This window comes from Grampus griseus (genome assembly GCF_964374135.1).
Source record: "Grampus griseus genome assembly, chromosome: 7".
Lineage (NCBI taxonomy): Eukaryota > Metazoa > Chordata > Mammalia > Artiodactyla > Delphinidae > Grampus > Grampus griseus.
In genome coordinates, this window is record NC_139001.1 from 11,340,714 (window position 1) to 11,363,969 (window position 23,256).

General features: G+C 41.2%; 1 protein-coding gene across 1 annotated transcript in view; it reads right to left on the bottom strand.

The window, feature by feature from the left end:
- COL4A3 (collagen type IV alpha 3 chain) overlaps positions 1–23,256 on the bottom strand; it is a gene marked incomplete at its 3' end in the record, with an annotated part of 130,582 nt that overhangs the window by 6,978 nt on the left and 100,348 nt on the right. Inside the window, exons 31-44 of the mRNA XM_082657679.1 lie at positions 22,904–23,017; positions 21,744–21,911; positions 20,416–20,505; positions 19,918–20,052; positions 14,361–14,459; positions 13,526–13,615; positions 12,701–12,840; positions 10,645–10,771; positions 9,301–9,381; positions 8,818–8,916; positions 8,474–8,521; positions 4,767–4,952; positions 4,136–4,266; positions 876–948 (exon numbers count right to left, since the gene is read on the bottom strand). Coding sequence (XP_082513805.1) covers positions 876–948; positions 4,136–4,266; positions 4,767–4,952; positions 8,474–8,521; positions 8,818–8,916; positions 9,301–9,381; positions 10,645–10,771; positions 12,701–12,840; positions 13,526–13,615; positions 14,361–14,459; positions 19,918–20,052; positions 20,416–20,505; positions 21,744–21,911; positions 22,904–23,017 — 1,581 coding nt within the window. The remainder of the gene's footprint in view (positions 1–875; positions 949–4,135; positions 4,267–4,766; positions 4,953–8,473; positions 8,522–8,817; positions 8,917–9,300; positions 9,382–10,644; positions 10,772–12,700; positions 12,841–13,525; positions 13,616–14,360; positions 14,460–19,917; positions 20,053–20,415; positions 20,506–21,743; positions 21,912–22,903; positions 23,018–23,256) is intronic.

Genomic DNA, 23,256 nt, shown 5'->3' on the forward strand with positions numbered 1-23,256 from the left:
CCAGTGTCTAGGGAGACTCCTCAAAATCACTTGCTTTGATTTCTTCTTTGCTATTTTGCTCCTTGAAGAGCCAGTGGTTGAAAGCATTGAAAAGGCTCTCTTTAAACTCCAGCTTGTCCTCCCTCAGACCTGAAAAAGTTTGTCTTTCACAGAAACATGGTTTTGTTCACTTTGGTTGAAATTCTTGTGTAGCATCTATTTAGTCTACGATAATAGATTCCCTGCACACACAAAACAATACCAGTGGATTTAACCAGCTAAGACAACAAATCCAATATTCAAAATGTCATTTGAGGTCATAGCACCCTTATGGAAGATTTGAGAATTATTTTCTGAAACCTGAAGTTTAAATTTATGTGTATGAACATTTTAAACTTAAAGTCTCCAAATTACATGTCTTCTCTGATTAAAAACATAATACATGTGCCCCATAAAAAAACAAGTGCTTGAATCTGCATATAAAAATTTACTTACTCTCCCCCATTATCAGCTTGGTGAATATTCTTTTAGATTTTCAGCTTCTTAAAATTATCACACATGCACAAAGTAAAATAAACCATTCAAAGCAATACTGTTGCCGCTGATGTAGTTCCTTATCCCCCAGCCCGACACACATCAGTACTCTCAAAGGTAACCACTTTAAACTGTTCCTGTTTTGAGTTTTTCTACAGTTTCCATCCTTAAGCTATGGTTTAATTTTTAAGGCCCCTGGGGTTGTGTGCTGGTGAAGTCTTCCTTCTTCGTTCATACTGAGGTCCTATTTGTATCCCAACTGTCTGTGGTGACCGTAGGGGTTCAGTAAACATTTGTGTACCCTAAAATATGAATCATGGTCATTGTCTTTGCATCCAAAGAGTAGTGCACAAAAACAGTACCTTTCATGCCCGGAAATCCATAGAATCCAGGATCACCTCTGACCCCTGGCAGACCTGGGGCACCTGGTACTCCCTATATTTTAAATAAGAAAGAGCAGAACAACAGACATATTTTTAAAATCACAATACTCACTACAGTTTGTTTTTTTTAAAAGCATATAGGATATATGTTGGGTCAGAATGAGTTAAAGTTGTCAGACATCATTTTTACATTCCAATCCGGTATTTCACCTCCTGTAACTCCTGTGCCACCTACCTCACCTTATGACTGTCATTTTCAATAAGAAAGAAGTAAAAACTACCCTTAAGCCCAAGAGCCAACATAACTTCTCATGTTAATGTGTGTCGGTGTGAGTATTGGATACAATTGGATATTCTGTATTCTAAAGTGAACTGCCCAGTATTTGAAGATCTTTCAGGAAGAATAGGTACCAGATTGCCAGGATGGAAATTATAATTTGTATTTGTAATTCTTGCAAAGGCAACAGAGTTGCTGTTGAATTGTAGCACCCACCATCATTCTAACTAAGCCATCAGGGTTATAACTTACTCTGGTCAGAGTGATAGAAGTAAAGCTTCCAGGGATGGGAGCATGAAGGGGTTGACAGGGGAGTTTTGACATGCATGTTTGGCAAAGATGCAGTGGTCTGACTGGGCAGAGATGCTCCCTCCTTATGAGGTTCAGACTAATTGCTGAACCTCAAGCAAGATGCTCAAGCAAGGCCATCGGAGGAGCGGGGAGGAAACAGGGCTTCCGAAAAGAGTTCTATGTCAGAATGTATATTGCATCTACTCTTATACTGTCCATATGAATGAGACAGAATGCTATTACTTGAAAACAATGAATTGAAGGTCATGGAAAATGCCGACAATAACAAAACTGGTCTTTCAGCCTGCTGTCTTTGGAGCTAGAAGATGAAAGAAAGAACAGTCCTATTTCTTAGATAAGGTGGTGTGAGGTTAAAAAAGGAGAGAGAGGGCTTCCCTGGTGGCACAGTGGTTGAGAGTTCGCCTGCCGATGCAGGGGACGCGGGTTCGTGCCCAGGTCCGGGAGGATCCCACATGCCACGGAGCGGCTGGGCCCGTGAGCCATGGCCGCTGAGCCTGCGCGTCCGGAGCCTGTGCTCCGCAACGGGAGACGCCACAGCAGTGAGAGGCCCACGTACCACAAAAAAAAAAAAAAAAAAAGGAGAGAGAGAAAACAACCATGTGATCAAGGAGTTTCAGGCTTCTGAAGTCTGGCCTGTTCTCCAGAGGTAAAGATAACCAGGGAGGAAGCTCTGGTGCCAGGCCCTGCCCTAGGGTGGAGAAGAAGCTGCTTCCTGCAAGGAGAGAGCGGTTAAGGGCAAGGAGTCAGTTTAGATATCCATCAAGAAGAATTTTCTTTCAAGCGCAAATGTAGAAGCCTAGACTAACCTTGGAGGCACAGGGGATTTAAGAGAGATCGCATTTCCAAACCAGACTTTCCACATCCCAGTGTCCTTGGAAGGACTTTCAGTGTGATCATAGGATTAGTGTTTGCCACTTTCAAAGAATCACGGAGAACATGAGAAATACCTAAGACTGGAGTTGGGCAAATATCTCACTTAAAAAAAAAGTTTTAAAAAGGTAGATTCTGGAAACCAAATACCAAGAGAGCTTAAGAGAGTGTAACATGTTTCCTGACAAGAAGCCATGCTGAAGAACCTCATTACCCATCACAAGGAAACACAGAACATCTCTGACATAACCGATTTCCTCATTAGTTTCCAAGAATTTGATGTAAACAGAGGGATCAGGTTTTTCAAATATGCTGTTAAGAGAAAGCTAGGGAAGCCATAGTGTTGAGTGAGATGCTGTGAATTGAGAGATTTTAATAGGCTGGAAACATGAGCCTGAAGGAACAAGATGATAACTAAGGAAGGTAAATGTGTAAGTTCTGCCCTTACGTCGCAAGTATACAAATAGACAAGACAAAAAGTAACGGAGAGGGCTTTCCTGGTGGCGCAGTAGTTAAGAATCCACCTGCCAATGCAGGGGATGCGGGTTCCAGCCCTGGTCCAGGAAGATCCCACATGCCGTGGAGCAACTAAGCCCGTGAGCCACAGCAAGTGAGCCTGTGCTCTAGAGCACGCGAGCCACAACTACTGAGCCCACGTGCCACAACTACTGAACCCAGCGTGCCTAGGGCCCGTGCTCCACAGCAAGAGAAGCCACTGCCGTGAGAAGCCCATGCACCACAGCGTAGAGTAGCCCCACTCGCTGCAACTAGAGAAAGCCCACATGCAGCACGAAGACCCAACGCAGCCAAAAATAAAAATAAAAAAAAAGTAATGGAGAGAACTTAGTAGCAGTTCATGAGGAAAAGGCACAAGGTCTTTCGTTGACTATAAGCTCAATGTGTGATGACTGTGTGGTAATGAGGCTGCCAAACAGCTCATGTGGAATTTTAGGTTGGATTATAAAACAGAATGTTCAGGATAGTGAGACTCTTCCATCCTCTAGCCACTCCGTGGGGTACTGAGTTCTTACTCCTGTAAGGTGTTTGTCCCAGGGGCTGCATTTCTAAGGTATTGACAAACTAAGATATATTCAGAATAGAGGCAGAGCTGATGACATCTTAAACTGAATTTGAGAGAAAAAAAAACCATGTATTTATTGAGAAAGAAAATAGAAGGAAATGGCAGTTATTTACAAATACTGGAAGGTATGTCATGGGGAGAAAATAAATAGACATTTAGGGGATGGCAAAGATAATTTTTTTTTTTTTTTGGCGATACGCGGGCCTCTCACTGTAGTGGCCTCTCCCGTTGCGGAGCACAGGCTCCGGATGCGCAGGCTCAGCGGCCATGGCTCACGGGCCCAGCCGCTCCGCGGCATGTGGGATCTTCCCGGACCGGGGCACGAACCCGTGTCCCTTGCATCGGCAGACGGACTCTCAACCACTGCGCCACCAGGGAAGCCCGGCAAAGATCATTTTGAAAGCATATTAATAGAGAAAAATTATGTTGTCATCTAGAATGGAACTGTTCAGAGTCTAAACAAGAAAAGGTCGGGAATGACATAGAGAAGGGTCCCATATGGACCAAACTTTCAGAGGCCTCTTGGAGACCAAATCTGTCCAACTCTTAAGATTCTTTGAACCTTCTGGACTCCATCTTTTTTGGGGTGTACTACACAGAAGCATCACAAGTGGGAAATTTTTGTTGCCTCCAGTTACATCTGATCCTGGCAATCGATTTAGAAGAATCTAAGACGTCAAAATAATTTTCCACACTTACCGGATGACCTGGTGGCCCCATGTCTCCTACAGTTCCAGGCGGACCTCTTGGGCCAGGTTGGCCCATAAATCCCTTGTCTCCTTTTATGCCTTCTACGGGACCCCCTTTAGGTCCAGGGGGACCAGGCTCACCTGAATTTACAAAAAGCCTGTCAGTATTGCCACTCAGGGGGCTTTGCAGCTCCTGTCAGTTACCCTTTTGAATGAAGAGCAAACTCTGTACTTTATCGTTACAGCGAACATACTTTGCCTCGTGGGGTATGACAGGATTGTGAATGAGATAATGCCAGCCAAGCGCCTGGCACAAGGCAGGAACTGCTTCTCCCTGATGACGGGCTGTTAGAGCAGGGTCTGTGTCTAACCCAGTACCTTATACAGAGTAGGAACTCAATAAATATTGATGAATGGATGCATCTCTCTCTTCCAGGCTCATTAATTTGGTATGTACTAATTTTTCAAACAGGTCCCTCTGCCTCAACACCAACAGCCTTACTGCACCCCATGTGAGGACAGGTGGGCATGGGAAGCCAGAGGAGACCAGAGGGGAAAAGAAGCAAGATGGTCACGAGAAGATTGAAAGACATCAAATGTTACTTTCACTCTTTCATCGTATTTAGAAGTAGATCCTCTACCTGGGTTTCCTCTTCTGCCAGGTGGACCTCGATCTCCTTTTTGGCCAGGGATGATTGAACCAGGAAAGCCTGGTGGCCCTTGAGGTCCTGTCATGCCAATGGGCCCTCGAGGCCCAGCATCTCCCACTGGCCCTTTCCTGCCAGGGAGGCCCGGCAAGCCTGGGGCTCCCCTGTCTCCTTTGGCTCCTGCAAAGAAAAACGCCTGGTAAGTTCCTGTAATGCCCCTATATGTGGTGTTATAGTTTGTGATTATCCCTAATAATGTAGGCACTTTGATTAAAGGTGTTAAGCTTCACAAGATAATTTTTTTTAAGAGGCTGACAAAAGAGATACAGGTCTACAAGGACTGGGTCTAGACTAGACTCAATTCTGACTCCACTTAGCTGTTTGATCCTGATAAAGTCTCTTCACTGTTACAAGTCTCCGTTTTCTTATTTAAAAAATGAAGGTGAGGCCTCTGGCCTTCCAAGATGGCCCACACTCTGTCTATGGAGTGTGTATCTCCCTGAATAAACCTTCCTTCACTTTACTGTGTCTTGCTCTTGAATTCTTGCCTGCACAAAGCCAAGAACCCACACTGGGCGGCCATCCCAGGGACTCGGACATGACTTGGGATGTGACCATCCTCTCGCACCCCACTCTCTTTCCTGTAGCATCTTTTCTGGCACCCAGTGCGGGGCCTCCAAGGCCATAATCTCGATCCGCCTGTTGGGCTATGGCTCCCCTCTGAAGGGTGGCTGGGCCTTATCTTGAGCCACGTAGATTCGAGTAGCCCGTTAAGGGGCAGCTGACGTCACCTGCAGGATCTGCCAGAGACCAGTTCTCTGGCTGTGAAGAAGCGCACTGAGGCCAAGGCTTTTCCCCCTCAGTCTTTCTCATTCTCCTATTGCTCTATCTCTTTGGACGTGAAAAGATCCACCCAGATGACCACCAAACATCCAAATTAAGACTGCGCGGCAAGTAATTGACAACTTGGCTGGGTCTAAAGAACTCCTGCCAGGGGGCTTATCTGGTGGCGCAGTGGTTGAGAATCCGCCTGCCAATGCAGGGGACACGGGTTTGATCCCTGGTCCGGGAGGATCCCACATGCCGCGGAGCAACTAGGCCCGTGAGCCACAACTACTGAGCCTGTGCGTTTGGAGCCTGTGCTCTGCAACAGGAGAGGCTGCGATAGTGAGAGGCCCGCGCACCGCGATGAAGAGTGGTCCCCGCTTGCCACAACTAGAGAAAGCCCTCGCAGAGAAACGAAGACCCAGGACAGCCAAAAAAAAAATAATAATAAAAATTAAAAAAAATAAAAAATGAAGGTGATATCTGACTTAACTCAGTTTTTTAAATATCAAGTGAGAGAATATACAGATGGAAAAGCATGGTGTAACCTTTAAAGTACTCTGTCCATGTAAGCCATAATCATTATTATCTGGTGATATTTAATTACAATGATATTATTCAATCACTGATAATTCAATAGAGCACTAAAAAGCTAAACTTCGGGACTTCCCTGGTGTCACAGTGGTTAAGAATCCACCTGCTGATGCAGGGGACAAGGGTTCGAGCCCTGGTCCGGGGAGATCCCACATGCTGCGGAGCAACTAATCCCAAGCCTGCAAGCCACAACTACTGAAGCTCGCGCGCCTAGAGCTCTGCAACAAGAGAAGCCACCGCATGAGAAGCCCACGCACCACAACGAAGAGTAGTCCCCGCTCGCTGCAACTAGAGAAAGCCCGCCCGCAGCAACAAAGACCCAAGCAGCCAAAAGTAAATAAATAAATACATACATACATTAAAAAAAAAAAAGCTAAACTTCATGGCTGGTTTGTGCATTTAAAGTGTTGCCCAGACAAACCCAGAAAAAGGAACGACAAAGTTGCCATCCCCATTCTGTCCTCTGATTCTCCCCCATAACACAAACACTAGTCCGGAAGGGACAAATGTGGCGAGAGGTTTGGATTTACCAGAGAAGACCCTGCAAAAGGTCACAACTTAATACTAATATTTTTCATCTCAGAGAACTTTCAAGAAATTGTGCTTTGACATTCATAAATGGAAGATGTTGCTTGAATTGAAAATAATCTCTCCCTCTTCTCTCCCATCTTTGTGTTATTCTAGAAGTGGTAAATGGCATGAAAATGGGAGACAGAAGAAAGGAAGAAGGACAAGTGAGGAGGGGGCTGGTGGCACAGGAAAGGGCTTTATGCAGGGAAGGCTTGGGGGATGATGAAAATAAAATTGATGACTATTGAATATCTAGCCCTTTGTCTATCATGTTCTTTAGTTTTTTTTATGCCTGCAATTTATACTTTTAAAAGAAAGTATTTAGATGATTTCAGTTCTCTTCAAGCTCTGAAATCCTGTAATTGTACGACAGGGTCTGGCAATGGTCTGAGGCACCAGGATGCTGTCTTGAGTTGTATATTCCATGTCCATGAAGATGCTTCCTTGTTTTACAATATGATTTCTTTTTGGGATTTGGGAGAATTAAAACTAATTAAAAGGATTCATACCTTCCAAGTATCAATGACCTCGTCTCCATATTTATTTATCCTAGAGGGACTGAGGTGCATAATCATTTGCTTTCATAGTTAGGCTATTTGCTGTTTTTAAAGGTTTTTTAATTTAAGATTTGATCGTTTGGTATCAAATTTTATTTCCAATTAAATGCTAAAGTGTCCTCATTACACATGGTTAAACTGTGAGCTTAGCCTAGGAAAATGAACGGAAACTCCCCTTTTGACCATAATTCTAAAACTAGGTTATGAAAAGCCTTTATGTTCACGAGGGAGGGAAGGGTCTGAGAGACGTGCAGACATTGAGCTCAACCAAAACGACTATCGCATCATCCAGAAACAGGAAAGAACGGCTCTTGTCTACTTTCACGTTGAGCTGGGAGGTCAGAGCAGTTCCTGCCCCGTGGGGTTTCTCTGTAGCATCAGGCTACTCTTGCTGGTTCTTTTGAGCATCAATAACCAGAGGCCGTCACTGGGCTTAGGAATCTTTGCTAATAAAATACTCCTACCTACAGGACCTACGGCTGAGAAGGGTCAATAAAAGGTACAAACAATCTAGTATTTCTTCTGGCAGGTTTCTATACAAAATGGAAAAAGTTAAAAGAAGCTGCTTATCTTATGAAACACTGGCATGAGAAATCCAGACTGGCAGTCTGTCAAACAAAAACTTGTATATTCTTTGAATGACATATTCAGTAAGTTGCCGTGTCTGAGATGCTGAGAGAGTTACCGGGAATCCCTGAATAAACAGTAACCCGAGCCACAAGCTGGCTCTGGGAGGTTGGAATCAGACCTATGAAGATAACAAGGTGGGAAAGGATTAGTGTTATTACTGCATCTCAGAACAGCAGGGAGAGGAAACTCCTTGAGAAGCTATCAATTCCACCTCCAACTTTTTAGGAGGTGATACATTTAAACCATGCTAACAACATCGAAGCAAATACAGAAGTCTTTTTCATGTTTAAAGACCTTCATGGAAGGAAATTCCAAAATTGGATCACAGTGTTTAGTTTGTTCATTTCGTGGTGATGGTAATAATGAAGCATTTTTACTTGAACACTAAGAATATACATATGCTATATTACCACTGGGACTTCTTTAATTCAGTATGCTAAGTTTATTTTATCTATCAGGCATATTAAATTAGATTCTATCCTTGAAAATGTATATCACCAGGTTCAGGAAGGAAGAACTGCTCACCTTGAGGACCAGGTTTCCCTCTTGGGCCTGGAAGTGCTCCCAGCAAACCTGAAAGAGAAAATTTTGGCATTTTAATATTCTATACATACAGTTAATTTATATATACATATAAAAATGTATATGTATTTATATATATAAATTGTGAAACTGACCAATGTATATAAAATTTATTCCACTTGGTCAATTTCACTTTGGTTACAGAAAGAATTATCACATACCCAGAACACATTAAATATCATCAGTTCCGTCAGGGAAGAATTTCTAGAGCCATGAAGGATTACAGTGACACTAATTATTCTACGCAAAAGAAAACTAGTGTATCCAAAATGATGAGCAAGCGGTACCTGTTTCTCCTTTTTCTCCAGCTGGACCAGGAATTCCATCACGTCCTTGATTACCTCTCTCACCCGCTGGTCCAGGATTTCCTGGGAATCCTGGAGGGCCTGGAAAAAAAAAGCCATTCAAAGAGAGGACTTACTTCCTATCAGTGGCCTAATGTGAACCCCAGATGTGTGGAATTCTGCGAAATGTGTTCATTTTTCAGAACTGAAGCTATATGAAGCTAAATTCACAGTGAAAACCATGGACAGGTTAGTGCTACCATGAGGATTTTTCACTTTGGAACATGTAGATCAGCTGATCTTTGAATTAGATCCGTATAATACCTAACCTCACTTTTCTGCATTGTCGTCTGAAGACTGGGTAACTGGGAGCTACCTTCTAAGGAGCAGTAATGGGTCAGAGGTACCGGTAGACAGAGATTCCAGCCTCAGAAGAAAATATGCTTCCCTCACAAAAGGGAACTAGACAAAGTACAAAAATGGAACCTGGAGGGCCTTTTATTCCTGGAGAGCCAGGGAAACCTTTGATTCCTTTAGACCCCAAATCACCATCAGGACCGGGCTTTCCTATAAATGAAGAGAGAGGGGAAGGAAAAAAAGAAAACCAAAAGATAAATGATTCCAGCAATGGCTGAAACAGTCAGCTCTTACAGTCAACTGCGCTCAAGCTGGCCTTCAAGGGGCACTCCTGCGACCAGTCACTTCAGGCTGTTATTTCCCCAGAGAAGCACAGCAGAGACATGGCCAATCATTTTCAAAGGTGTGCATACCCCAGCCCCTTGGACCGCTCAATATCTGATTTATTACTTTAATTGGGAGTTAGCAGCAAAGCCACTGAACCTTTCCGTGTTTGAAAAGATAGTTTAAATATTGTCTTTAGGTAAGACCTGAAGCTGCAAACCAGTGGCCTGGCAGTTGTTTTTGATCAAAGTGAAAACTTCAACCCAAATAACAAGCAAATAAGAAAGCAAGCCGATGTTTAAACTGGAAACAGCAACAACAAAACCCTTAGAACAACAGTGCTATGGGTTAAATTGTGTTGCTCCCAAATGCATATGATGAAGTCCTAACTCCCTAGTGTTTCAGAATATCACTGCATTTGGAGGTAGGTCTTTATTGTCTTTTTTTTTTCTTTCTTTCTTTTTGGCCATGCCACACAGCTTGTGGGATCTTAGTTCCTTGATCACGGATTGAACCCAGGCCCCTGGAGGAGTCCTAACCACTGGACCATCAGAGAATTCCCAGGTAGGGTCTTTAAAGAAGCAATTAAGTTAAAATGAGGTCACCAAGGCAGTACCTAACACAATATGACTGATATCCTTATAAGAAAAGATTGGGACACAGACACACAGAGGAAAGACACCTGGAGAAGGTGGCCACCTACAAGCTAACAAGAGAGGCCTCAGAAGAAATCAACCCTGCCGACACCTGGATCTCAGACTCCCAGCCTCCAGAACTAGGAGAAAATTAATTTCTGTTTAAGTTACCCAATCTGTGGTATTTGCTTTGGAAGCCCTGGAAAACCAATACAAATATAAAGTCGGACAACAAGCTAACATTTCAGGTCTTTAGGCTGAATTCATTGAGGCAGCACCCCCGAAGTTTTGTTTACAGGAGGAGGTTTTTAGATTTCAGGTCACCAAAGTCGACTGAAATGGGCTCCTTGCGATTCATTTGCCATTTCTTAGTGTCTTCGAATTTGAAGTTCAGATTTGAATAAAATCAATTGTAGTACAAAAGCCTAAACTGCTTTCCATTTACTATTCTAGGAGGCAAGGGCCATACCACACTTCTCCCTTGCAGCTTTCGGGTTGCAAAACCAGAGCTCACCTGGGTGGCCAGGGCTTCCGGGATTCCCAGGAACTCCCTCTGGTGCAGCAGGGCCCGAACATCCAGGTGTGCCAGGTGGCCCTCTACCTCCTTTCTTTCCCATGTCACCTGGCAATCCTGGATCTCCCTTAAATTCAGTCAAACACCTTTAAAATTCTCATAAGCAGGATATGTGATCAGAATTAAGTATAAACTAGGTTGGTTTCTATTTATGTATTTATTTATTTAGCAATTCATGGTAAGTGTCTGCTGTGTGCTACCACCCTGATAGCTGCTGGGAACAGGATGGCTACATAATTTGTGGGGTGCAGTGCAAAATGAAAATGCAGCTCTCTTTAAAAGAACTTTTAAAAAGTAATTGAAGACAGAAATGGCAGAGCATTAAACCAAACATGGAGTCCTTGTCAGCACGGGACCTCTGTGGCTACACGAGTCCTGTGCCCAAGAAGCCAGGAATATAATAGTAACCATGTACGAATATGTGATGGATACAGTCCCTGCCTTCATGGAGCTTTAGAGACCAGTGGGAGATAGACACTAAATAAGGTCAGAAAGAAATAGAACAAATGGATGTGTGTTCTTCATATACTCTGCATGCAGATAAACGTATGCCAACCACATGTAAAAAAAGAAACAAACAAAAACACAAACTTCCCATGGTTTAATATTCCTTAAATCTGTACTTCACTTTTATGATAAGCCAGAACATATGGATTTGATAGTAACTTACAAAATCTTGATGGTAGCTGACTAAGATTCATTATTCTGTTACTAAGATTTGCCAGCATGATAAAACCAGCACATTCTGTGTTCAACACATAGTTTAAAAAATTTCTCCTGTGGTTACCTATGAAAACTTTAAATGAAACTATTCATTAGTTGAATGTGAATTAAGTCAAATATGATTCCTCACTCAGGAAAAATTTCAGCGGAAGGAGTCTCTTTCTGGTTTTCTGAGGACCTCGTTAAAAATAAAGGGCAAAGGAAATTTGTTTGAACTCCAAGTAGTAAAGGGTTACTTTCTCGGGTCTTTGTGGTTTCTAAAAGTTTTCTTTCTTGTTGTTTTACAGCTGGAGGAAATCTTTAGGAAAGGTGGTGTTTTATAGGCTCAAAAGAGAGTCAGGGAGAAAGTCTCCTAAGTAATGATTTTTATACTTTTTGGAAGTCTGATGAAAAATAACAGACTCCTAAAAAAAACAAAAACAAAAACTGTATCCAAACAATTTTCATTCGATTTCTTTGGATACAATAGGCTTCCCCAGGGATCCATGGAATCCCATGTGAAGAACCCCGCTTGTGGGAATTTCTATTAATTATTCTCTATCGCTCTAGCTCTGGCCCTTGTGTAACTGCTATATGCAGAAAGGATGGAAGAAGATAAACCTAAAAGAACAGCTGAGCCACACTGAAACCTTTGGTTGCTGCATGATACCACATACAAGGGAGGGCTTTGGCATCCAGTCTCTAGTTGACAGAGCACAAGCGCTGAGAACACTGTGACAAGATAGAAAATCTTCTGTGTAATGCAATGACAAGAAACTTTTAAAACGATTAAGAAAGATAAATGTATATATCTTAGGATTTTTTTTTGGTTTTGCTTTTTAATAATGCTCTAAATTTATTTTATTTTTCATCTTTTATTGTGTTTAAGAAGACAAGTATTTTTTATTACAAAGTTGGAACATTTATTTTTGTAAGCCTGTGTGAGATGAGTCTATAGCAGAGACTGGCCACTTTGTAGCACAAGAAAAACAAACACTGCCCTGGCAACTTGTATGGGCTTTTGATCACTACCTCCTCCTGGTAGCACACTTAAATTGCAGGGTTGGTTATGAGAAATTCCTTGGGGGTTGAAACTGGAGGGAATAAACTCAGAAATTGAAGTTGTGTGATAGGTATCCTTAGTTATAGAAAGAGGGGAGAAAACCTCAAATAACTGTCTGAAAATACAGTAATATTTTCAATTTTCTTTGCCCACAATGAATCCAGATACTTGTTGATATTTAAAGGGACTCATTCCACCACCAAACCATAAATACTTCAGTGGCCTATATACCTTTGGTCCTGGTGGTCCTGGCCTTGTACCTTCTGAATAACCTGGCTCTCCTTTATCTCCTTGGGGACCATGAGTACCTGGGAGGCCTGGTCTTCCAGCTAGACCTGGGAATCCCATAGTTCCCTTCATTCCTTTAGTACCTGAAATTAGGAAAGAAATCAGGTAGATTGGTAAAGGCAGAGATCTTGAAGGGTTCTACTTCTCACCTTTTCACAAACCACCTTTCTCCCAAGAAGCTGGTTTTTCAGAAGCACTGATGTGTCAGATAGTCTTTTTTTTTTCAATTTTTTAAAAATTGGAGTATAATTGCTTTACAATGTTGTGTCAGTTTCTGTTGTACAACGAAGTGAATCAGCTATATGTATACATATATCCCCTCCCTCTTGGATCTCCCTCCCACCCCCCCATCCCACTTATTAGAGAAATGCAAATCAAAACTACAATGAGGTAGGACCTCACACCAGTCAGAATGGCCATCATCAAAAAGATCTACAAACAAAAAATGCTGGAGAGGATGTGGAGAAAAGGGAACCCTCTTGCACTGTTGGTGAGAATGTAAATTGCTACATCCCACTATGGAGAACAGTATGGAGCTTCCTTAAAAAACTAAAAACAGGTAGTCTTAATGGATGATTTTTACACAATGTAAATGTTTATTTTGTTCTCACTCATGTTCTGGTTGCATACAGTACATTTGTCTAGAAGCAAATCTACTTGTTTCACACCAACTTTCTACCAAGTAGAAAACCAAAATGACAACACAGAAAATCTAGAATTAGGACCCATCTTGAGGCTGTAGGCTCGTAACAGGACATTATGCATTACCTGGCACCCCCATGTTTCCCATGCTTCCTGGCACACCACGTGGTCCTGGCTCACCAGGATTCCCAATGCTGCCTGGATCTCCTCTGGAGTCTTGAGAACAAATAAATAGTCATACGCTCTGTGTAGTTCCTGGACATAGTAGATGCTCAATAAGCACTTGTTGCTTGCACAAATGAATGAATCCAGCGCAGCCAGACCATCTGGTTTAGGTACTTGTTTAGCTGCATTTATGCCTTCAAATAAGGAAGGGACTGGTGACTCAGAAAATGTAAAATTAGAGAAAGTTAGATTTTTGTCAGCAGGCCTGGATTTCAAACATCAGAATCATCCTAGGACCAAAGCCAGCAGGAAAGAGGGGGCTCCTGTGACAATATAGTAACAGATTTTCAAATGCAATATGGAAATTTTATTACAATGCAATAAATTTCATCACAGATGTGGTCACGGGAATAGGGGACTACATTATTTGTTTAAAAAATGACTTTGCAAACTCAATAACTTGTTTAAAATAGAAAGAGGCAAATTTGAAAACCTCTAAAGCATTATCTTACTTTCTTCTAGGATATATGAGGTTGTAATAAATTATAGTTTAGAATACATATCAGCTAGTTCAAAATAAAATTTTGAGTGCAAAGCAGAACTTCACGTAGGTTAACATTTTTTAGTTAATACAGGCTGACTACAATTTGGTTAAATTATAAGAAATATAATTTGGTTAAATTATAAGAAGCAAATTTCTGTTGGGGCAGAATTCATATTCTAGAAACACATTTTTGTTACATTTAGATCTAGGAAAACTTAACACCTGATATTTCTATTAGAGAATCAGCTATACCTGGTGATCCTGGTGGTCCAGGTGGCCCTTGGAGTCCTTTGAAACCTGGTAATCCTGGAATGCCTCTGTTTCCTTTCTCACCAGGCTTCCCTGCAAGTCCTAAAGTTAAAAACTATGCATTAAAAATACAGGTTAGAATTTTATCAGGCTTATCCATGTCCTGATTAAAATTTTTGAGCTATTATTGATATACAACATAGCATATTTGTTAAGAGTATGGGCAGATTTGGGCTTATATTTTATTTAAAAAGAAGATTAAAAGAGGTAATACATGAAAAGCATTAGCACAGTGCCTGGCATGAGTTAGTTCTCAAAGAACTCTAGCAATTTTCATAACATTTACACTTTGAACCAACATTTTAAGAACTAGTGGCCTAAATACAGCTTCTTTTTTTTTTTTAAATAATGACAGAGGATTATCTACTACTATTCTTGTCTGGACTATTTCATTCTTAATCCATTTATTACAACTATCATTTATTAAGTAACTGGTTTATGGAAGACATTATTTTCTTTTATTTATCTTATTTAATCTTCAGGCAACCTCAGTGTATTCTTGAGCCTTTCCAGATACGGTGTAGAGATGAGAAAATTGAGACTCTTTAAGAAGTCAATGAAATAATATAGAGTCACACCATCAGTTAGTGGTAATGCTGGGACTTGAATCCAGTTCTGCAGGCTAGAAGTCTCATAAGTTTCCCACAACACCATCCTCCCTTCCCTAAAACATGGCTTTGATCACATTCTCCTGCTCAAAAATATTCATTGAATCTCTTTTGCCTACAGAGTAAATGACAGGCTCCTTTCACTGGCACTTGAAAGATTCTACAATCTATCCATGGCTGCAACTTGTGCCTTTTCTCAAGCAAATTCACTTCCCTTGGCTGTTTCCCTGCTTACATATTCATTCATTCACATACGCGTTGAGTACGTAATTAACAGACAGCTCTTGTTCTAAGTGCTGGAGACATAGAAAAATCAAGTTCTCTTTTCCCAAGTTTTTAGTGTTTAACTGGGGAGACAGCCAAGTAAAAAATTACCACCAGTGAGATAGTTTCTGTAACAGAGTTGGGCACAATAGGCTACAGGGAAGAATTTTGAGAAGAGGGGATTTTTTTTTAATTGTAGTGTGATTGCTTTACAATATTGTGTTAGTTTCTGCTGTACAGTGAAGTGAATCAGCTATAGGTATACATATATCCCCTCCCGCCTGGACCTCGCCCCCCATCCCACCCATCTAGGTCATCACAGAGCACTGAGCTGAGCTCCCTGTGCTCTACAGCAGGTTCCCACTAGCTATCTGTTTTACACATGGTAGTGTATTTATGTCAAACCTAATGGACGTCCACACACCCATTCTCTACCTCTCCGTTTCTATTCCTACATCACTAATTATTAGAGAAATGCAAATCAAAACTGCAATGAGGTATCACCTCACACCGGTCAGAATGGCCATCATCAAAAAATCTACAAACAGTAAATGCTGGAGAGGGTATAGAGAAAAGGGAACCCTCTTGCACTGTTGCTGGGAATGGAAATTGGTACAGCCACTGTGGAGAACAGTATGGAGGTTCCTTAAAAAGAGGGGATTTTTTTTTTTTTTTTTTTGCGGTACGGGGGCCTCTCACTGCTGTGGCCTCTCCCGTTGCGGAGCACAGGCTCCGGACGCACAGGCTCAGCGGCCATGGCTCATGGGCCCAGCCGCTCCGCGGCATGTGGGATCTTCCCGGACCGGGGCACGAACCCGCGTCCCCTGTATCGGCAGGCGGACTCTCAACCACTGCGCCACCAGGGAAGCCCAAAGAGGGGATATTTATAAGCTCAGTGTTGAAGAGCAAGTGGGAGCTAGCTGGATGGAGAAAGCATGGAGTGGGACAGAATTCTTAGGCAAGAAAATAACATGTGCAAAGGAGTGGTGAGTAGCAGGGAGTTAGAATATTTTCTTTTGTAACTTTTGGTTTTTTTCCATTTATATCCTTTATCATAACCTAAAAATATAGATCACTTAGTTTACTCATTTGCTTTGGTTTTTAAGGGGCAAACAACCGCCTGTGGGCCAAACTTGGCTTGATGCTGCATGGCTGGACAGCTAAGGATGCTTTTCCTATTTTTAATGGGCTGTAAACAGACAAACACACACAAAAGAAGAATAGGCAACAGGTGTCATATGTGGTCCACAAAGCCTAAGATATTTACTACCTGGCCCTGGATATAAATTGTTTACAGATACATTATTGTTTCTTTCTCTTATTAAGCTGTAAGTTTCCTCACGACCAGAATACTACCTCTGCTTTGTTCATCTCTGTGTCTTCAGGACATAGTAAAAATGTCTAGTCATAGGTACTAAAAAATACTTGCTAAGTAAATAAAGGTCATGTGGCTGGAGAAGTAGGCAAAGGGCAAGTGATAAAGAAACCTGGATGCCAGTCAAAGAAACCTGAATTCTTTTTTGTTTTTTTTTTTTTTTGCGGTACGCGGGCCTCTCACTGTTGTGGCCTCTCCCTTGAGGAGCACAGGCTCCGGATGTGCAGGCTCAGCGGCCATGGCTCACGGGCCCAGCCGCTCCACGGCATGTGGGATCTTCCCGGACCGGGGCACGAACCCGTGTCCCCTGCATCGGCAGGCGGACTCTCAACCACTGCGCCACCAGGGAAGCCCAGAAACCTGAATTCTTAAAGCAAGGGGAGACTTGGAAAGATTTTAAGCCGAGAGTATCCCTTGCTCATCGGAAACCTACTCAGAATTTAAATCCTTCTTCATGGAGGCTTCTCTTTTTTAAAATTTATTTTATTGAAGTATAGTTGACTTACAATGTTGTGTTATTTCTGCTGTACAGCAAAGTGATTCAGTTATACAAGTATAAGTTCTTTTTCATATTATTTTCCATTATAGTTTATTACAGGATACTGAATATAGTTCCCTGTGTTCATGGAGGCTTCTTTGACTACCCTGGTTGAGGTGTGTTCTGCTTTGCTCATGTCCCACAAGGCTCACTGCCAGTGGTACCCAGCTGGCAGCACAGTGAGAAGGCTGAGTATGGACTTTGGAACCAACAACATCAGTGTGAGGTCCATCTCTCCACTTCCTATCAGAGTGACACTGAGTAATGTGACCTTTCCATTTCCCATCTATAAAATGGGATGACAGCAATAACCTACTCCTAGGGTTGTTGTGAGAATTAAATGAGTCAATATTTGTAAAGCTTGGAACAGTACCTGCATGTGGGAAGGGCTTCACAGGTCTTTGCTAAAATAGCATAACAGTTCTTTTGTATTATTCTTTACCTTTTTGTACATATGTCTAAATCTTCCATGCAGACTCCTTGAGGAGAGGACGACTTTGCTTTTCATACCTTCAATAGCTCTTCCACATTTGCAGTGGATGTCTTTAAGTCAGAAACTCAGACGAAAAATGAATCATATAGAAATTAGAGAGGCCTAGATAGTATGATCTTTTGTTGTTGTGGTGGTTCTATCTCTGCTCTTTGGTTGTGGGTTTGAAAAGCCAAAAGGAAACATGTAGGACAGCTTCCATGCACCTTGTACTTTGCTAGAAGCATAAAAATAGCATGTGTCCCTATATATTTTACAGAAACAATTCTTTAATTGTAAATTAGTACCCATTGTGCATTCATGATGTTAGAGTCAAATTTTAGTTTATGTAGGCACAGATATGCTATTCATATTTTTTTCAAAATGTTTGCAACACTACCTAAATCATCTAGAATAATCCAGTGAAGTGGTGTCTGACAGTTTATGAAGACTGGACACTGTGCCAGTATTTTTTTTTTTTTACATCTTGACTTAGACCAGTTCTAGCAGAATTTTATAAAATTCATACTACTTTCTATTCTATTGTTAAAAATGTAATGCAGTCTTCTGTTCGCACCCAGAACTAAACCATCCCTTGGACAGCAGATTAAAGGGGGACTACCCAAAAGGCCTTTACTTGCTAATTTTCCTTTATAGAAAAAAATCTGATTCTTTTCCCAATGATTATCCTTTTATTTATTTATTTTTAAAGTTTGGTCCATTTGAGGAATAGCAAAAGGCCAGAATGGCTATTTTATTTTTATTTATTTTTTAAAAAATATTTACTTATTTATTTATTTGGCTGCATTGGGTTTTAGCTGCGGCACGCGGGATCTTCGTTGCGGCTCATGGGCTTCTCTCTAGTTGTGGCACGCGGGCTTAGTTGCCACTAGGCATATGGGATCTTAGTTCCCCGACCAGGGATCAAACCCGCATCCCCTGTGTTGGAAGGCAGATTGGATTCTTAACCACTGGACCACCAGGGAAGTCCCTGATTATCCTTTTTTAAGTTAGCAAATTAGTTGGATTCAATCACTCTCCAGAACCCTGCTCCAATGTCACCTCTGTGAAGTCCTTCCTGATTCTGGGAGAGACAGCTATTCAGTCTTGCCAGCCTGGTCTACAGAACTCTATCCAGAATTTTTAAAGCAAATCTTACAATCTAACTTCTCAAAGTTGATTACAAATTATTCAAAACTTGATATGGTTTTGCAACTACAAACACATTTTTCTTTTATTCTTCCCTGCTATATAGGTTTGATCTGCAAACATTTAATTTTACCCAGAAATCCTTTGTTTTATTAAAGTTACTTGGGGTTAGATTGGATCAGGAAGACCGCAAGGCAAACCTTCTTAAATTTTGATTTGATATTGGCTGTATTGATCATATAAAAAAACCTGTCATACAAAGTGCTTAAATAACTTGAAATAATTTGAATGGGTTTGAATTTGAGCTTAATAGCTATAGTTAACAAATAACAGCATTTTTTTGTTTTTTTTTGTTTGCTTGTTTGTTTTTTGCGGTATGCGGGCCTCTCACTGTTGTGGCCTCTCCCGTTGCTGAGCACAGGCTCCGGATGCGCAGGGTCAGCGGCCATGGCTCACAGGCCCAAGCCGCTCCGCGGCATGTGGGATCTTCCCGGACTGGGGCACTAACTGGTGTCCCCTGCATCGGCAGGCGGCTTCTCAACCACTGTGCCACCAGGGAAGCCCAAATAACAGCATTTTTAAAGCACTGATTTGTAATCAAAACATATTTTCTCTTTAGTAATTATTCTCCAAAGGATTCTGAGTATAAGAAACAGTTTTTAGATGCAATCAGAAAAATTCACCCTAGCAGCTGATAGAATAGAGTTGAATTTGGGGTGGAGTTTTCTATTCCAGCCAGGGAAGTTTTTTATGTGGAATTTTCTAAAGGTTTAATTTTCACCATACTTGGCAAAAGGGGGTTTTGAGGCTTAGAATTTAAAGATTGGCTAGTGAAAATTTAAAGACAGCAGACCAAAATGCAGAATTAACTTGGAAATAAAAAGTTACGATTTAAGGAGGCAACATATTACTGTTCAAGGCACACAAAACCCAGTTCTAGTCCAACTCAGTCACCAACTGGCTTTGTGAGCCTGGGCGGGAAATTAAACCCTGGTCCTCACTGTTCTCTTATGTCAACTAAAGGGATTTTCCTGGATAATTTCTTAGTCCCAGAATCAGCTCTGATGTTCTGGTTCTAAACGTAAGAACGTTTGTACCTTTGAGTCCTGGTTCCCCTTTGTCCCCGACTAAGCGTAATATTCCAGGAGGCCCTGGAATTCCTTTATCTCCTTGTTCCCCTTTGGCACCTGGGGCTCCTCTCTCGCCTTTTACTCCTGGAATTCCAAAGCTCCCTAAGAGACAGACGTAACAACATCAGTTCCTTAATTCTTTAAAAGTTCATGAGGATTCAAAAGTTAACAGTGCTTACCATAAAACAAAACAAGACAGATAAACCAAAAAAGGTTAACAGGGCTGAGAACTTGATAAATAGTTGCCCCCAAACAGGCAGCCACATGAGGGTAGTTGTCTAAGCCTGTAGGGAGAAAATATGACTATTCAAAAGGGACAAAGGAATACAGAAAACTGCAAAATCAAATATAAGGTTTTCTCAGAACTACTTTCTCCTCAAAGAATAAAATATAATTTATTTTTCTGCTAATTAAATGAACATTGTTCATGCCTCCTGATAGCTGGAAAGATATTCTATCACTTACCCCTCTGTCCCAGGGTGCCTGGCTTCCCAGGAGGCCCCGGAGGGCCAATGTTTCCGGGAACCCCCATCATCCCAATCGTTCCTTTTTCACCTATGGAAACAAATTAACACAAGGCAGCACATGCTGTAAAGAATGAGAAAAGTGAAACACTCCATAAAATAAAAAGAATTATACTTAGAAAGAGAGAAAGAGTGTTGAAAAAATGGTTTCTGTAAACAGGAAAAAAAATCCCACTCATCTACGGATGGGTCAGTAAATGGTCTTTTTTTACATCGTGGATGTGGAAGTTGGTAGCAAATCACACTTGTGGATGAGGAGAAAATATGCTGAAGGTTTGGAGCATTCCCTCGTCCCAACCCTTGATCAATAACTTTGTTATATTCCCTTATTTTACTTTCTTCATAGCATTTGTCGCTAGATGAACTTAGGTCTTAAATGTGTTTGTTATCGTGTTCCCCATTGTTCGAGGTGGAGTCTTATCCACCAATGTGTCTCTAGGGTCTGGAACAGTGATGGCATATGATAGTAGCTCAATAATGTAAATGAAAGGTTAATTAGCAGATTAAGTTCTTATTCTGGACTCTTCTCTGGAGGAGAGACCAGTGAGGTCCTTATGCCATGAGAAGACTATTGAAATATTCTCCCCCAAACATATAAACCATAATAAGTGATGAAATAAAAGAATTATAAGGGAATACTATGAATAATGACAGGCCAGAAAATCCAATTCTTAGAAGAGGCACAGATTACCAAAATTGACTCAAGAAGAAACAGAAAATCTGAATAGATCTATAAGAAGTAAAGAGATTGAATTAGTAATTTTAAAACTTCTCTCAAAGAAAACCCAAGCCCCAGGTGACTTCACTGGTGAACTCTATCAAATATTTAAAGCATATCAATTCTTCACAAACTCTTCTAGAAAATACAAGAGGAGGAAACACTTCTCATCTTGTTCAATAAGATAGCATTACCCTGATACCAAAACCAGACAAAAACATCACAAGAAAACAGACCAGTAAGTATCCCTTATAAATATGGATGCAAAAAATTTCAACAAAATACTAGCAAATACATTTCACTAGTAATATATTAACAAGATTACACAGCAAAAATAGTCATATTGTGGGTAACTGTGAAATTTGACCATCCCACTACCACCAGTTCCCAGCCCTCTGGCTCCTTGCAAATAACTCAGAAGAAAAACTTATACTAAATGAAAGAGAAGCTTAGAGTCAAAAGCCTATGCGGGTCTCTAGTTTACACAGCTACCTTAAAAGGAATATGTGAAAGAACAGAGAAGAAGAAAAACAAAAGCACATAAAGGGTACCTGGTGGCCCTAAAAATCCTGGATTTCCTGGATATCCTTTTGTACCAGGTGGTCCCATCTCCCCTCGATGACCCGGCATTCCTGGTGGTCCAGGTTCTCCAGGAAATCCTGACCTATCCAAGCCTGGAATACCTGGGTCTCCCTTTGGCCCCGTTTCGCCTCTTCTGCCTATACATGAATGAATGAATGAATGAACGCACGATTGCTTTCCACACCAACTCCAGATATATTTTATGGCTGTAAATATTTAGCTCTGTGATTGTGGGCAAACCACAGACTTTTCTAATTGATAGATTTAGGTCCCCTTTTGTAAAATTCTAAGATCCCTTCTGGATTTAACATTCTGTGTTTCAATGATTCATGAAGTAATGATAGTGCAGAATTTAGATTTATTTTCTAGTCCTGCAGGCACATCTTGGGAATGCACTTTCTGACCGTGGCGCAGTCTTTAACTGGCAGAATTCATACAGAGCCACTCACGTGGCGGCAAGCCACCAGATGCTTCTAGAAACAATAGCAGCACCACTACAACAATTAACTTCTTGGCCAAAATTTTGTTTGTGAACATATAAGAAGTATAATAGGCGAGTTCTAAAGGATTTTTTACCCAGAAACAGTTCACAGATCTGGTTGAGAGGAGCGAAAAAGAGGGTAAGTTTCCCATGACCGCCTAGCTTTCATAATTTAGATTTACTTTCATACCCTTTCTTTTATGTTGCTTGTAAAGCAACCAACTATGTATTTTAGTTTGTAACTTGTGAACATATACCTTTGCATACATTCACTCTGTTTCAATAATAAGGATACATTTACCGCTTTAATATACCTATGAAAGTATTAAAGATAAAAGTTATTTGAGAGTTTATATGTATATATATATATATGTAAGTATACATCTGTATATATCTTCATTGTTCATATTTTCTTGCATACAAGACACAAACCAATCTTACTGTAGTAACTTCAGGTCTCTTACTCTATAGTTGGTATTCACTGCAACAAGTTCGTGACAACAGGTTTTTGTTTCTGAAATCACTTTTCCCATTGAACAGTGGTCAGGACTTGTTACCGGATAGTTCTCATGTTAAGCAGCAAAACTCAAAGCAGGAGTCCCATGTCATCTGCCCGCCTGGTGACTGGTTTCAAGGGCCTCCCCCTACCTTGTTGCCCTTTCAATCCATTTAAGCCTGGAAGTCCTTGAGCTCCACTGAGACTTTCTTTGCACCTTCCTGGGGGGCCTCTTTCTCCAGGTGGTCCAGGCTGCCCTGGATCCCCTGCAAAATAGAGTCCAAGAATACAATCGGGTGGCAAAACTCAAGGTCCTAGTATTGCTATCCCAGTCATTCTCTTATAACTTTCCCTCCTGAATCGAACTTAGAGTTAATACCATTGATATGTCTTATAGAGAGGACACTCATTAAAAAGGAAAGAAGGAAGAAAGGAAGAAAGAGGGAACAAAGGTAGGGCAGCAATGGAATGGAAATTTGAATGGAAAGTTAATTAAGGCTCGCAC